The 14,551-nt window shown below is 37.3% G+C and overlaps 1 protein-coding gene across 2 annotated transcripts in view; it reads left to right on the top strand.

Annotated features, from left to right (window-relative positions):
• The window catches only part of sbf2 (SET binding factor 2), a 58,037-nt gene that overhangs the window by 9,092 nt on the left and 34,394 nt on the right, over nt 1-14,551 (top strand). For both annotated transcript variants that reach the window (XM_033989926.2, XM_033989933.2), the window contains exons 3-5: nt 10,526-10,663; nt 13,946-14,080; nt 14,254-14,364. In XM_033989926.2, the coding sequence (XP_033845817.1) occupies nt 10,526-10,663; nt 13,946-14,080; nt 14,254-14,364 (384 nt within the window). The remainder of the gene's footprint in view (nt 1-10,525; nt 10,664-13,945; nt 14,081-14,253; nt 14,365-14,551) is intronic.

Below are 14,551 nucleotides of genomic sequence, written 5' to 3' on the forward strand. Positions count from 1 at the left end.
CACATCTGTACAAAACAGTGGAAGAGGCTGAGCACGAAAAGCATTTTGTGGTCACAACAGGCCCCCAGCAAACTAAATAACCACAGATGAGGAATGCACATAGAAAAAGCGTTTACAACTTGTGCTGGAAAAATGTGTTCCTAATCTTTCCAGTCAAGTGATGATGATAGGAACCAGCGCGATGGTCATCTGTTCTGGATGAGCCCTGCAAGATGGAGGTCAGTGCCGCGTGTGTCGGTACATTTCCATGACTCCGCAGTCAAAGGGTTAACTGTAAATAGACACGGAGGACATAGTACAACTGTCAAAATATATGGTCGAAGTTAAAACCACATTTATTCTTCTGGTTCATCTTCCAGGGCACATACCACAGATTATAACAGGTTTGATTGTCCGCTTGGGCTTTAGTACCTTGTCTTGGTTCTGACTCATCACATACAAATGTCGTTTAAAACCATATAAAAACCTGTCTTTCTGATAGCTAGTTAAAAACTCCTTACGTGAACCTCTCAGAAAGCTAATAATATAGTTTATTGATCAGGTGAAATTAGTTTCTATGTAGTTATACACTTTTTAAATTTGGCATCACACAGTTTGATCCTGGTTCAGACAACTATAATTCATAGCAGTCATTGTTTCAAAGTTTCAAAATAATTTATTAGAACGTGTGTGTGTCATCATAATTGTAGACTATTATTATTATTATTATTATTATTATTATAAATAAATAAAATAATAATAATAATAATATTATAGCCATTAAGAGCATTTATATAGAAATACCATTTATAGAAAAGAGACAGCATGGAGTCAGTTTGCTGTTATTTCTATGTACAAATATTTGTTAATTTATTTTGGATAGCCTCTTCAAATGCATTATCTTTTTTTTTTTTTTTTTTTTTTTTCAAAGACTTGCACTCCAGTGAGCTTGTGATCTTGTGATTGCAGTTTGGGTTAGATCATGGAGATATTGAATAGTTTTGAGAGCTTTATCCAGTCCTACAACTTTCCCCCTTTTAGTTGTATAATCGAGAGACACAACACGACGTTATTCAACTATAGCCCTATTTATTTAATTAAACTCGTTAATGCCATCCTGCTGGACGGCTCTCTTCTCTTTTAAGCCTGTATGATTGATGGAGCTCTGGTGAATTGCATGTGAGTGAAGTTTGTTTGTGTTTGGTCCTGGTGACTTGCATGATGAGACAGATGCAGACGTTTTAGACGTTTTGTCTATGAGGTCAGACACATTCCTGAGCAGTTCAGTGAAACATGAAGGTCATCACATGTAGCCAGCGGACATGAGGCCGACACAAGGACAAGACCCCAGAAGAAACATCAATCAGGATCTCATCAATAACTTGCTTTTATTTTGCTCCATGCAGTCAAATCAAGCAAGTGCAAAAAAAAAAAAAAAGTCTCTTTGACATCTACACTATTAAGATTATTTTAGTGATCAGGCTTATCACAAAAATTACTACGGTAAAAAATTGTTTTTCTATGTTTTTTGTGTTAATAGGACGTAGGAATGCTCAGTTATGAGCCTGAAAACACCTGCCAAGACATGAAGTACTTAATTGTGTCTCTGACATATTTTGCAATTTGTGTTCATAGTTTTAACTGACCTTTTTTCACCTTTTTAAAGAATGCTTGTTTTGGGTCCAGGTGGACTCTGTTGACTCTGAAATCATTTATTTGGCCAAATTATATTCAACAATCAAATTGTTTGGTGTAAGTGATGCATAACAATCTATACAATCACTATCAATAGAGCTCACAAATGTTGTTAACTTGACATTATTACATTACTTATTTTTACTTATTTTGAAATTACTATAATCACAATGACCCCGTACAAATGTCTTTATAAAGGTCCTGCAGTGGTTTGGAAACACCATCGTAAACTATAGTGCAATATTTGTTCATCATAACATGTCCTCATTTAAAACATTTTTATGTAACTATACTGTAAACATCGTCATTCTTGTCATCCAGATCTTGACTTGACCTCTTCCCCTTTCGCCCAGAATCCTGTAATTAGGGATGAATGTCCGGGAAAGATGAGCTATTCAGAAAATGTTTATAGTGCTGTTGTCTGACTGGCTCCAGTACATGAGGAGACATTTTTAGTATGGTTTATTGTCTGAAAATGCACACACTTGAATTATTGGCACTATTGTGACATTGTATTTATAGGCAATGAAGGCATTTGAAGAAGCTATTTATTTGAATAAGCAGCCCATGACACAGCTAACAGTCTTGTTCATCATCATTAAGTTCATTCTTCGTCACTGCACTTGTCTAAATCACAAACAGATGAAAGAATGCACCACCATTGTATCACTCAGTAGATTTCACTCAAATGGCCATAACTTGACATGTCGCAGCGCACGTCTAGTCCTATGATGTTTACAAGAAAAACTAAACAGTGCATTCCAACTGGCAGGATGCAGTTCGAATGGGATCATGTGTTTGACAGGAAGATCCACAGATGAGTAATCAATGCTACGTGTGCCAATGTAGTCAAACACACCAGGAAACAAAGAGCTGTCGTCGAGCAACCAGGACTTTCCACACTCACGACCAGTACGCTCTGAAGGAAATGGGAACACGGGAGGATGAATTCAGTGACAAAGGTTCTTTAGATGTAAATAAGTGTGCATTTTGTCTCATCTTAGCAAAAAAAAAATATTAAATGGGTTTTATTTACTTATCATCATATGTTGAAAATGATAAACACCAACACATTTTTGATATAATTTTGAATTAAGTTCATTGTTTGTTTTACCAGAGTTTGAGAGAAGAAATGATGCACATTTATTGTCGGCGAGATGATACAGTGGCAATACGACAGCGAAAGCCTCACTTCACGTCAGATTTGAATTCACATTGTCTAATAGTTCTTAAAATAATATTGTTACTTTGATTATTGACAAATTTAGTCAATTCTCTTCCCATTTTTATTGTTAAAAAGAGTGCCACATGCTGTTTTGCTTGAAGGTACAGAAAGCACGTGTTGTTCAGACGTATTCTCAGACAGGACAGTGGTGTATACAGTGAGGTAAAGGGCTGAGGTCTCCTGCCGGGACCTGGAGGAAGCACCTGTTTCAGAGCAGCTCATTATCAGAAATCGGTGAGGCCAGAGTCTTGTGACGTAGAACGGCCATTGTACATCAGCTCAAAGATATTATTTCCCTCCATGTGACTGCAGGCTGGTTTGATGTTTTATTTTTGCACATTAAAACATGTTTACCGACTCTCAGCTGATCGAGGTAAAACACAGCTGCAGAAACACGCTTGTTAATGTCAAATCTCGGGCACCAAAAGCTTTGTCTTTGTCTTGTTGATACTTTGAGACAAGTGCTTCACCAACATACTTAACCAACACTCATAATGGAGGCAAGTTCAGCTTTTGTCTGAAGTTTCATGTGCAGTGTTTGGCATGATACGTAATATGTATGCCTTGTTTAGTGTCACATGTTTCTGGACTTTGGACTGGCAGTAACAATACATAACTGCATAAAAGGCCTGCTTACCCGGAAATTAATTTGATAAAAGGCCTGCTTACCCGGAAATTAATTTGATCTCAACAAATAAGATGGTGTCTTGATCACTTTACTGTAGCTTTCTTTCAAGGCTCTGCTTTTTGGCTTGGCGCTAGCACAAGTCTGTCTTGGTTTTTCAGAGAAGACTACATAATTTCTAAGGTTACTCAGTTTTATCATCTTCATCAAAGTGTTGTTATGCACATCATCTTATTATCAAGCCTAATTAATGATCAGATTTGTCACTGGTATCTTCTTGCATTCACGTCTTGCTTGTTTTCCAGCGTGCTATGCTAGTGATGGACAGCGCTTTTGGCAGTTTAGATAACACAAATACAACACAGGTCATTATTAAAGATCAAACATGACCTACAATCTGATAAAACCATAAAACACTGAGTTGATTCTTGAAAAGACAGTTGTTGATGTTTTGAAAACCAACCATCTGATCTCAGTTGAGTCATTTTATGTAATAGTGGAACATTTGAAGTATTGCCTTGACTTTTTTTTGAGTTGGGCTTTGAGTTTTACAAATATTTGCACAAACAGTTATAAATTATTCACTTGTACTAAATGTTCTTAGTTTTGTTCAGAAGTTGTTTAGTGAAATGTTGATGTTTTGCCATTAAAACCAATTAGTTGTTCTAACAAAATGTGAAGAGACGAAGAGACAAAGCCGCCGTGTAAACAACCTGCGGCACTATCTCATACCTGACATGTTTTTTACTGTGACTACATTAAAGGATTCAGTATTCACGCTCGTACCTGCCGATGCAGCCTGACATGAAGTCATCGGAAAGCTACTGTTGGACATGAAATAGATATTAATAGACTTTAGTGAAATCATGTTCTGTATATTTTTATTGGTTTATTTGTTAAGTTGGAATACACAGGATTGAACAGTTGTGTAACCTAATGGTCGTCTGAACATGTTCTGTATATTTTTATTGGTTTATTTGTTAAGTTGGAATACACAGGATTGAACAGTTGTGTCTAATTACACGGGCCGGAACTTAATATCTGATTTCACATTAACCACTTTTAAGTTACTATATAGAGCAATAATGTGAAGTGTTTTTGCCTGTGAGAAAAAACATATGAGTCATTTTACTATTCATTTGAATCTATTTCTATTTCAGTTTTCGCTGGTACATGGTCATAGATTTGGGGGGAAAAAAACTCCAGAAGAATGATGAAATTGGAATGAATTCATATCATTGACAGGAAGCTCTTAGTTATTGGTTCCATGTTTCATTTTTATTTGTTTTCTATTGAGAAATAAACTAAGGAATTCGCACTGATGTAATGAGCTCTCTGCCCTGAGACGTTTAGCAGAAATGTCTTGTCCTCATTATCTTGTTCTGGATTGCATGTTAAAGATACTTGACTAAAAATACTTGACCTCCCTCATCTTCTGACACACACATGGCGAACATAAACTTTGACTGTTGTGTAGATGAATATTTATAGTATCTCCTATGTGTTCTTGTGTCTTTTTTTTTTTTTTTTTTTTTTTTTGAATTGCTGCATTCCATCAACGCTGGTTAAAAATATCAACCTTTAAAGTAAACCTTATGTGTCTGTCGTTGCATAACGCATCAGGGAAGGGACCCTAAAGTGTTAGTGACAGCGGCCAAGCAGTACCACAGTAAACTGACTTTTATTAGAGCCCAGTGCACTATTGGGCTCCATTTTATTGGAAGGACATTCAATATTGCAATACCTGCTGACATAACAAAACTTTATGGTATAACTAATGAAATTTAGAGAGAAACGTTTTTGCTTTATTGACTAAAGACACATTTTAAAGGGGGTAGGCTCATGAAGAGGAGCTAAGGTAACAATTACATCTTTATCAATTCCAATACCTATACTCTGGACTTCTATTAATCGATATGTGGTGACTTTCTTAAATGTAGATGTATATCAAAACTGTTACTGCTATAGGTTTGAATTTTAAATATTCATTGTTCATATTATTACATGTTCAGCTACTTCGTGTGACTGTCAGCGTCGCAGCTACTTTAGTACTGATTAAAACAACAGAGATGCAATGGAGAAAACCTGTCTATGATCTATTCTTTAGACTGAAAAAAAATTGCCATAAAACTCTATGTACTTTATTAGATGACTCCATGCAGCTTCACTTTTCTTGCTGGACATAGCGTCATGTTGGCTGATTACGTTGTATAAAATACTAGTTCCCAAAATTGCACACGCATTTTAGACTGTTGCTCACAAACACTCACCCACCGCTGACCCTAGTCTCACCTCTGAATAGCCCCTGTTTGGCCCTTGACTCTTCACACCTCACTTTCCCTCATTGTGCTGTCTTCCTGGCATGTGGCTCCTTCTGAACAAATGCCATTAATGTCTAGTGCACATCTGCAGTCAGACTTTCCTGACCACAGTTTAAAACCTCGCAGACTTTTGGATGTAGCGACTTATTCAGCTTTTGCTAAACCTCCTTCTCTTATCTCTCCTTACTCGGGAAAGAGTGTTTTATGTTAATTTGACATTTTCACTGTCTGCGCTCAACATTATCCAGTTTACAGAGATAAGCTTTAATACATTTTATCATGAAATCGCTGATAAAACATTATGCAGTATCAGCTGATTAAAACCAGGTCAACGGTGATTTTCAGCATTAACCTTAAGTTATGGTACAGGACGCCCGTGCATTGTTGGTCATCGTAAATGTTGTGGCCATGATGACTAATGTTTTGTGAACGTGCTTCCTTATCATGCTTCCTTTTCTAGCTATGAATCTAATAAAAAAAACAAAACAAGTGTAAAAAGTGATGCAGCATTTCGTTCTTTCCCCGAGTCATGTTTAGGAACGTGGGTAGCTCCAGTTGTATCTAGCCCGCGCCGGCTCTCTGCGCTCGTCATGCTTTGAGAATGTAACTACTTGTTCCTGACCAAGCATTGCCCCTGAGTGGATTTCCTTCAACTCTTTTATGGATGCCAATGTTCGATGTTAAGATTGTGAGAAGAAACATCTTGATTTTATGAGTATTTATGGTCATTGACACAATAACGGTGAAATCCGTAAGTTTCGTTTGTCATAGACTGTCAGATAAAAAGCGCCTTGCATTTAGCTTTACTTTTCTGGAGTTGATTGAGTTGAAATGACTTAATTCTGCTTCTGTCCTGATTTTTGTCCTGATTAAACTTAACCTGATTAACTGATTGATTTATTAGCTTGACGTGCCTAAACTCTGTTGCTCTATTGGTTCTAGGCAAGACAAGTTTGTGTGTACAGCACAATTCGTACACAAACTAATTCAAAGTGCTTTACAGAATAAGACATTAAAATCGCAATACAACAAATCAACACATAACTAATCACAAATAATCATCATAACATGAACGTTAAAAGAGAAAAGTGCGGAATAAAAACCTTTCAGTCGTATGCACAGCTAAACAGAACGGTTTGGAGCCTGGATTTAAACATTGTCAAAGTATAGGCCCGTCTCGCGTAGTAGAGGCCCGTCTCGCGTAGTAGAGGCCCGTCTCGCGTAGTAGAGGCCCGTCTCGCGTAGTAGAGGCCCGTCTCGCGTAGTAGAGGCCCGTCTCGCGTAGTAGAGGCCCGTCTCGCGTAGTAGAGGCCCGTCTCGCGTAGTAGAGGCCCGTCTCGCGTAGTAGAGGCCCGTCTCGCGTAGTAGAGGCCCGTCTCGCGTAGTAGAGGCCCGTCTCGCATTCATTTCATTCACTTCTTGACCCTGTTGCCGGTAGTATCAAGCCAACAGTTTTATGTGGTTGACATCTGAGGATAAATGTTTTTTTTTTAATGTTTTAATAGAATGGCATCAATTATTTTAGCACAAGAAGGACTGAAATTAAAGCAATAAGTTCATTAAATACTTTAATTGAAACATTATGGATTTTGGAAATAAAGTTTTATCAAAGGCACAAAAATGACCGTCACTCCGGTGCATTTACTTAAAAAAACTATAAAGCATTATCAAGATGCAACAGGACTGAAGTTAATAAGTTAATAAGTTACTGAACCTTTTGAAGATGATATAGGAGTTGCTACGCACAAACAAATCCTTCACTAGTTTTCCGTTTAAAAGTTATATAACAGCTCTAATCAGATTACATTAGGAGTATTTTTAAAAGTCAGATTAATTAGTATCAGCTTTATTTTCTTTTGAACCTTTTGAATTAAATTAGTTATCTACAACCACAAAAAGTTCTTGGGGACTGATTGTTACCCATGCTAGATCTTTCAGAGCCTTCTTTTCCCCCTAGCGCCGCTTTGTGACGACATTTAGCAGGTCAGACAGGAGATCCTGTGTCACTGGCCATCACATGGTGAGGGCTTTAGCTGGAGGGCAACCCTTGTACCCTGCTCTGACATCAATGCACAGTGTTGTTGAGTCTAAGAAGTCACTTGACTAGAAGCTAATGTTGGATTAAGTGGTGTCCATTTCCTTTTTGTGTATGTGGATAATGCTGTAGACTGCCGGCTGACCATTGCACCTGTTCCGCTCCACTTTTATAATTGAGTGACATACTAACTAATATGTCAGCCATTGCTTTTATTTTACCTGGCGACTTGCCCAGGATCATTGATTGAGCTGTACAGTGCAGGACTTCTGTACAACATTTTTAATAACTGCTTATCTTATTATATCACTTGCTACTCTTCATAAGATGGATGGAGAATTGGTCACGATAACACATTTTGAAGTACGATATATTGCTGAGGAAAATATAAAACAATAAATGATAATACTGACACTCATTTATGCCACTGACACCATAACTGTAAAGTAGAATTATGAATTAAAAGCTATTACATATGTACAATATGGCTATAAAACATTAACTGCAATAAATAAATAGCAGAATGAAACACTGTAGTTGTTAGTTTTTACCTATAATTAGTCCTAAAAGTTGTATATCATAAACCAACGCAAACTAAACTAAAGTGTAATTCCTTTAAGTAAATTTAAACACATTATATCTCCTCTTTTCAGACTGTTGTAATTGTTTAACTGTGCAAGTCTGTGGATCACAGGTTCAGTAAATATTTTCACTGTACATTTTACTATGCATTTTATCAATTGTAAATGTTTATTTTAATTGTAGACTCAGGACTCCCTTGTAAATGCAATCTCAATGGGACGTCCTGATAAAATAAATAAATACAATATAATGTATTCCTCCCTTTACAGCTCAAATCCAATCTTAAAACAGAAAAATAACAAAAAAACCTCCCGGTTGTACAAAGAAAAAGTCCTCACGATAAATATTGACTCCTAATAATTATTGTTCTGTCTGAGATATATTGAACCACACCTAAAATGTACGGCCTGTGAGATTGGTGTGGATTTGCCCCCTCTGCCTGCAAACAATACAGTCCTATCATCTAAAGTGCAACTTAACACCTCATTCCGGGAGAACCGGTCCAACCCCAGGCCAACCTACCAAAAAAACCCTAAACTTTCAGTAAAGCGCAGCATTGTCCTCCACACCCGTCTTGCCTGTATGACCAGGCTGATCAGATGCCTGCAGTCTCCAGCCTCGAGCAGAAATCTCCCCTATTCTGTCTCTCTTATGTAATTATCTTAGTGTTATCTGCCCTCTTTTAAGATCCCTCACTTTATAATGTCTGACCCCAGCGTATTTCACTCAACGCTACTTAGCATTTAGCTTTTGCACACCTAGCCGTCAAAACGTCCGTGATCAGTGTGAATGTTAACGTGTCTGTTAATGTTCATGTTGTGTTTGTTAACTGTTGACCTTTTACGTTGTGTAAGTGTTTCTTTGTAAAATTTTTGTCAAATATTTATTTTAAAAAACCTAAAACGCACACTGAACAATAAGTCGATACAGTAATCACTGTGACAGGCCTACAGAGGATCTATAAAGTTGTCTATTTTGATGTAAAAACTGATAATATACCAAAATATGCAAACATTTTAAGCAGCAAATGGTATGCTTTTCAGTCTTCAGTGCACGATTACTTTAGATCTGTTGTCTTAAGTTAAACAGACCTGTACTGGCTGCTACTGTATGACGTCATGATTGCTTTTCATGTTAAACTTTGCAGCAGATGTTGTGTGCGCTCGAGTCATGACGTGTTTCTGCAGACTTGGCCTGTAGATAGCAGTTCAAACGGAAACTGTGATTAAATATAAAGGAAGTCAATTAAACCTCCTTCACGTGCTCTGAGCAAGTCACTCCCGAGCATATGCACAACATATATACACAGGATGTTATATCTCCTCTGATCTCGCTTGGTATGTGCTCCCAAAGGTGCTTATCTCTTCTTCAGGACAACAATGAATGACATATTTGGAATAGTTCTGGACAGGATCACAGTTATCTGCACTTGTCCTTGGCTTGTTCGCGCGCACTCTCTGAGCAGCTTCAACAGATTTCCTGAGCGCTATTGTATGTGCTGTAGGATGGAGTGCTCCCGGTCCCCCTTCCTCTCTTTCACTCGTTTCTTTCCTTTGCATTTGTCCTCTTCTTCCTTGATCCTATTTTTGTCCAACTGGTGTGCAATCAAGCCAAATATAATGCTGTTTTTCCTACATTAATCTAGTCCAGAAAGACAATGGAGATGGGGTTTAATATGTCAACATGCGTGTGTACACTGTATTAAATCAAGAGAAAATCTAATATGTTTGATACATGGCAAGTAGAAGATTTGGACCAGAGGGAAAAGATGGCTGTAATGAGAGACAGATTTGAACTGGATCAGCTTGTTACACATTTGTATATTTGTGAGATGAAGTGATATTAAATGTAATATTAAATGTAGCCTGCTCAAAAATCTTGTTTTCTAGTTGGTTATATGGAGATAGACTGGTTGAATGACTCTGTTATACTGTAATGTCATACCGTTAGTGCTGTGGCCAGATCATTGCAGATGATGTAACATGGCCTTTGTGTTGCCTTAACCATGTGTATCAGTGGCCTTGGCCTGCTTTCCTCTCTAATGTTTCCCTGTCTGCTCGCAGTTCTGCCAGCCGAGCGGGTGGAGGCTGTCCAGGGAGAGGAAGATACCCAGCTTCTTCACAGTTGTATTGACGGACATCGATTCAGACCGACACTACTGCTCATGCCTTACCTTTTATGAGGCTGAAGTCAATCTCCAGGTACTATCCTCTCACCCCAGCCAAGTCCATTCAAGTCACTCTGCTGCATGCTGCTGTTGTTGTGTCCCTTCACACCCATTTCCTGCTCTAGTCAAAGTATAAAAGGCCTCAAACCTATCAACATCACATCTTCCTCAGTGACATAACTCCTGCAAACCCTCATGCAGTTGTAGTCCTGTATCTTTAAACCAAGGGCTAGGCAACATGGCAGAAAATGTAATCAAAATTTTTTCCCCCTCATTTTTTCCCTCTGGATTTTCAATTACATTTTTTTTTTTCCAAAAACAAAACCAAATTGGCTTTCAATATTGATTTCATAAACATGAACAAGATCATTGCCAATTTTCCCTCCAGAATTTTAACTCTGCTCCAAACCACATGCAATTACTAACAGAGAATTGGCTGCAGCCCTATTTAAACTCATATGATGGACATGAAATTGCTTATAATCTTGTCATTAACAATATTGGGTGTTGTACATTGTGAACATTTTGCAGAGAGCAGACCATTTTAATGTAAAGGGCAATCTAATTTCATACGGTTGGATTAGGATCTGGTTACCGTGCATGAAAACTAATGGGCCTGTGGAACGCTGTGCCCTTTTTCTGATTGAATCACTCGTGCTAAATTTTTATGTATTTTGGTAGCAGCACATCGTCTGCCTATTAAGTCCCTCCACCACCTCATCTCCTCACCTCATCTCTGTCGTCAAAATAACTACCTGCGGTTAATATATAAATATCCTCTTTATATTTAAAATGTGATGTTTTCATTCATTTACATTCCAAGCACCATGTACTAACCACATGACAGACACAAATCATAATTATTTTCTTGAGCTTAAATGACGTCAGATGCTTTAGAGAGTTTGTGGGGGATCTGTTATTTGTTTTTGAAAGAGACTTTGTAGTGGGATGGGTTTATATTTGACCACCACATGAAATGTAAAAATCCCCAAATAGTCCTTTTGTTAATTTTTTGTGAGTCAATAAAGTTGTGAATTTTGTTGGTCAAAATATTGTTTTTGTAGCTATCTTGGATAACTTTTACCGCATTTCCGTCAGCACTCACCACAGCAAATTGTAATCCCTTATGCTCAGATCTATGCAACATCTTCAGAAATGAAAATATTGGAGTAAAAATATAGCACTACCTGGTCGGTGTTTGACCTGATACTGCATTTCCATATACAGTCTGTGTCCACTGAAATCCCCAAATATCTCCAGATGTTTATATGGTTTACCCCCATGCTACTGTCACGCTCTGCTCATCTGCCCCATTTTAATTGAGTCTATTTTTGCCTGGTGCAGACGGCATGCGCCAGTAAAACAAACACACATTTTGAACCAAGTTGATGAAGTTGTTCCCGAAACGTGAGGCTGTTTTAACAAGCTTAACTCTCCGAATGGACGTCCTTATCTACTCAAAAAGATTCCAGTAAGAATGCTGGAGGAATGTATTTCATCGAACCAGCAGCCTTATAATAATGGAGAATAATGGTGAAACGTGACTACTGTCTGCTATCTGAGTATCACATACCTCCCAGATACAAACACTTATGCCATGTTTTCGTTGTCTAGAGAAATATACCACTTTGCGATAAGAGTTTTAGTGAAAAATTTGAACGTAATCCACTATTGAAGCAACATCATGAAAATGTCTGAATGTAAATACAGGTGTACAGGGTGGATGATATGCCAAAAAGTTCATACCATGCAATTCTGATTTTAACACAATCCACGCACTCTTGTATCTTATTAAGGCAGTTTCGAGGTAACTAAAGCTGTTTCTGAGAGTTCACCCTCGACTTTGATCCGTTAAAGTCACCTGTAACTCACTCTTTACTCATCATTCGGAGGAGTTGTGGGGGACAGTATGATAATGAAATCACAATCACTTACATTTGTCATATGTTATTGTCTGGAATCTGATCACAATTAGATTTTTACTGTCATATTATCAACCTCTATACAGGTGTTCGCCCAAATAAATTCCTCTAGGGATGGGTAATATGTCAGGTCCAGTATCAGTATTTTCAGATATTGATTTTGATTCATTTGTATCGGCCAATATCAATATGAAATACAATACATTCAATACCAGTGTTTTTTGGTGCTGCCCCATTCTCTGTATGCCCATGTCAGTCTCAGATTTCCTCAGTGCATCAGTTTTGTCTTTTTGAACAGACTTCTGAGTAAAAATAGACCTGTATGTTTACACAAAAATGTAACAAATAACTTCCCAGATAAATACATTTTGTTATTATTTTACTAGTTAATTTGTGTTCTTTACTTCAACTTAAGATACGTTTTTGGGCCTTTGCTATAGATTTTAAAAGAAAAATATCAGTTATCGGCCACAGACCAAATCTGTGTCGACTCAAAATATCTGTATCGGCTCATCCCTGAAGTGTGCTACTTGATTTGCACCTTTTGTCATTCTACTTCAATGTAAACCCAAAATCAAAATAAGTGATGTAATTATTATATAATTATAATACAATAATACAATTATAGTATATAAAAATGTATAATAAACATGATTAGGCTGAAAAAACACTTTGCGTTGATTTAGACTGGTATATAAATACACATTTTGTTAAATGTGTTAAACAAAAAAGCATGTTTAGGTTTAAAGCAGACGCGTTATGCAAAATCAACTTTCCAGAGCTTTAAAAGGATGTTATAGTTGTTTCTCCTTCTCATTTCCCCTCAGAGTTGTATTTGGAGGGATTCGTGCATGTTAGAGCAATAGTCTTATTTTCAAGACTCCATATTTTACTGATCAACCCATTTTCACCGTCACCGACATACGTCCACTGCTCTCTACCTACTTCGTTCTCCTATTTTCTTACTCCGTGAGATTTGTAGGAATCCACAGCATCGTGTTGTTATTTTGGTACAAATGGAAACAAAAATCATCCGCTCGCTTGTGTTTATCTGCAGCTATTTGGGGAAGATGCCAACAGCTACATGGCACTTTGTTGTGATGACATTTACACCAACATCCCACTGGGCACTGGAGTTTTCTAACACAGAAGTCAGCTGACTTGTGTGTGTTAAGTTATTTTAGATGAATATTGTGATTTAAAATGTGCAAATTCTAACATAATGATCCATGATTGTCATAGATTATAACTATATAACTATATAGCAAACACAACATGCCTTCTTCCATATGCTTATAGGTCTATTGCCAGATTTGAACTCTATCACCCGTCTCTGCATTCTCCGACACTTTGTGAACTCTTCAACTCAAACTAAATACTTTTTATGTTTTTAGGGCTCAAAGAGTATTGAAGCAGAGGGAGATGAAGATGAAGAGGTGGAAGAAGATGGTTTGATACAGCCGGCCGAAGTCTTTGCACCAAAAAGTCTTATCCTTGTATCCAGGCTAGATTATCCAGAAATATTTCGGGTAAGAACATAACTTGCAATACCACCATTATTAATCTCTTAACTCTCAAAACTCCAACACTTATCTTATTTTAGAGACAATAAACAGTATTTGATTACTAATGTTTAAGATGGAAGCTCAAAATTTAAGTTTAAGATAATTATGTGTGTGTGTTTTGTTTTTTTCATGAACAGGGATGTCTGGGTTTGATTTATACTGTGTACATCGACAGCTTGAATTTCCCTTTGGAGGGGCTAGTGGCCAACCTCTTCACATTCCAGGTCCCCATAGCTGGAGGATCACAGGTAAACTATTGCTTTTTCTCTATGAGAATATTGACACTTTATAAATGGATGTATTGGTGCTTAACCACAAGTAGAAATGTCTTTATTATACATATATTTCGCTCATTAGTTTAAACGTGTAAAAAATATAAAATAAATACAGATTTTTTTCATGGCACTTTTATTTGTTCACACAAACGTCAGTGGA

This window comes from Periophthalmus magnuspinnatus, chromosome 3, assembly GCF_009829125.3.
Source record: "Periophthalmus magnuspinnatus isolate fPerMag1 chromosome 3, fPerMag1.2.pri, whole genome shotgun sequence".
Classification (NCBI taxonomy): domain Eukaryota; kingdom Metazoa; phylum Chordata; class Actinopteri; order Gobiiformes; family Gobiidae; genus Periophthalmus; species Periophthalmus magnuspinnatus.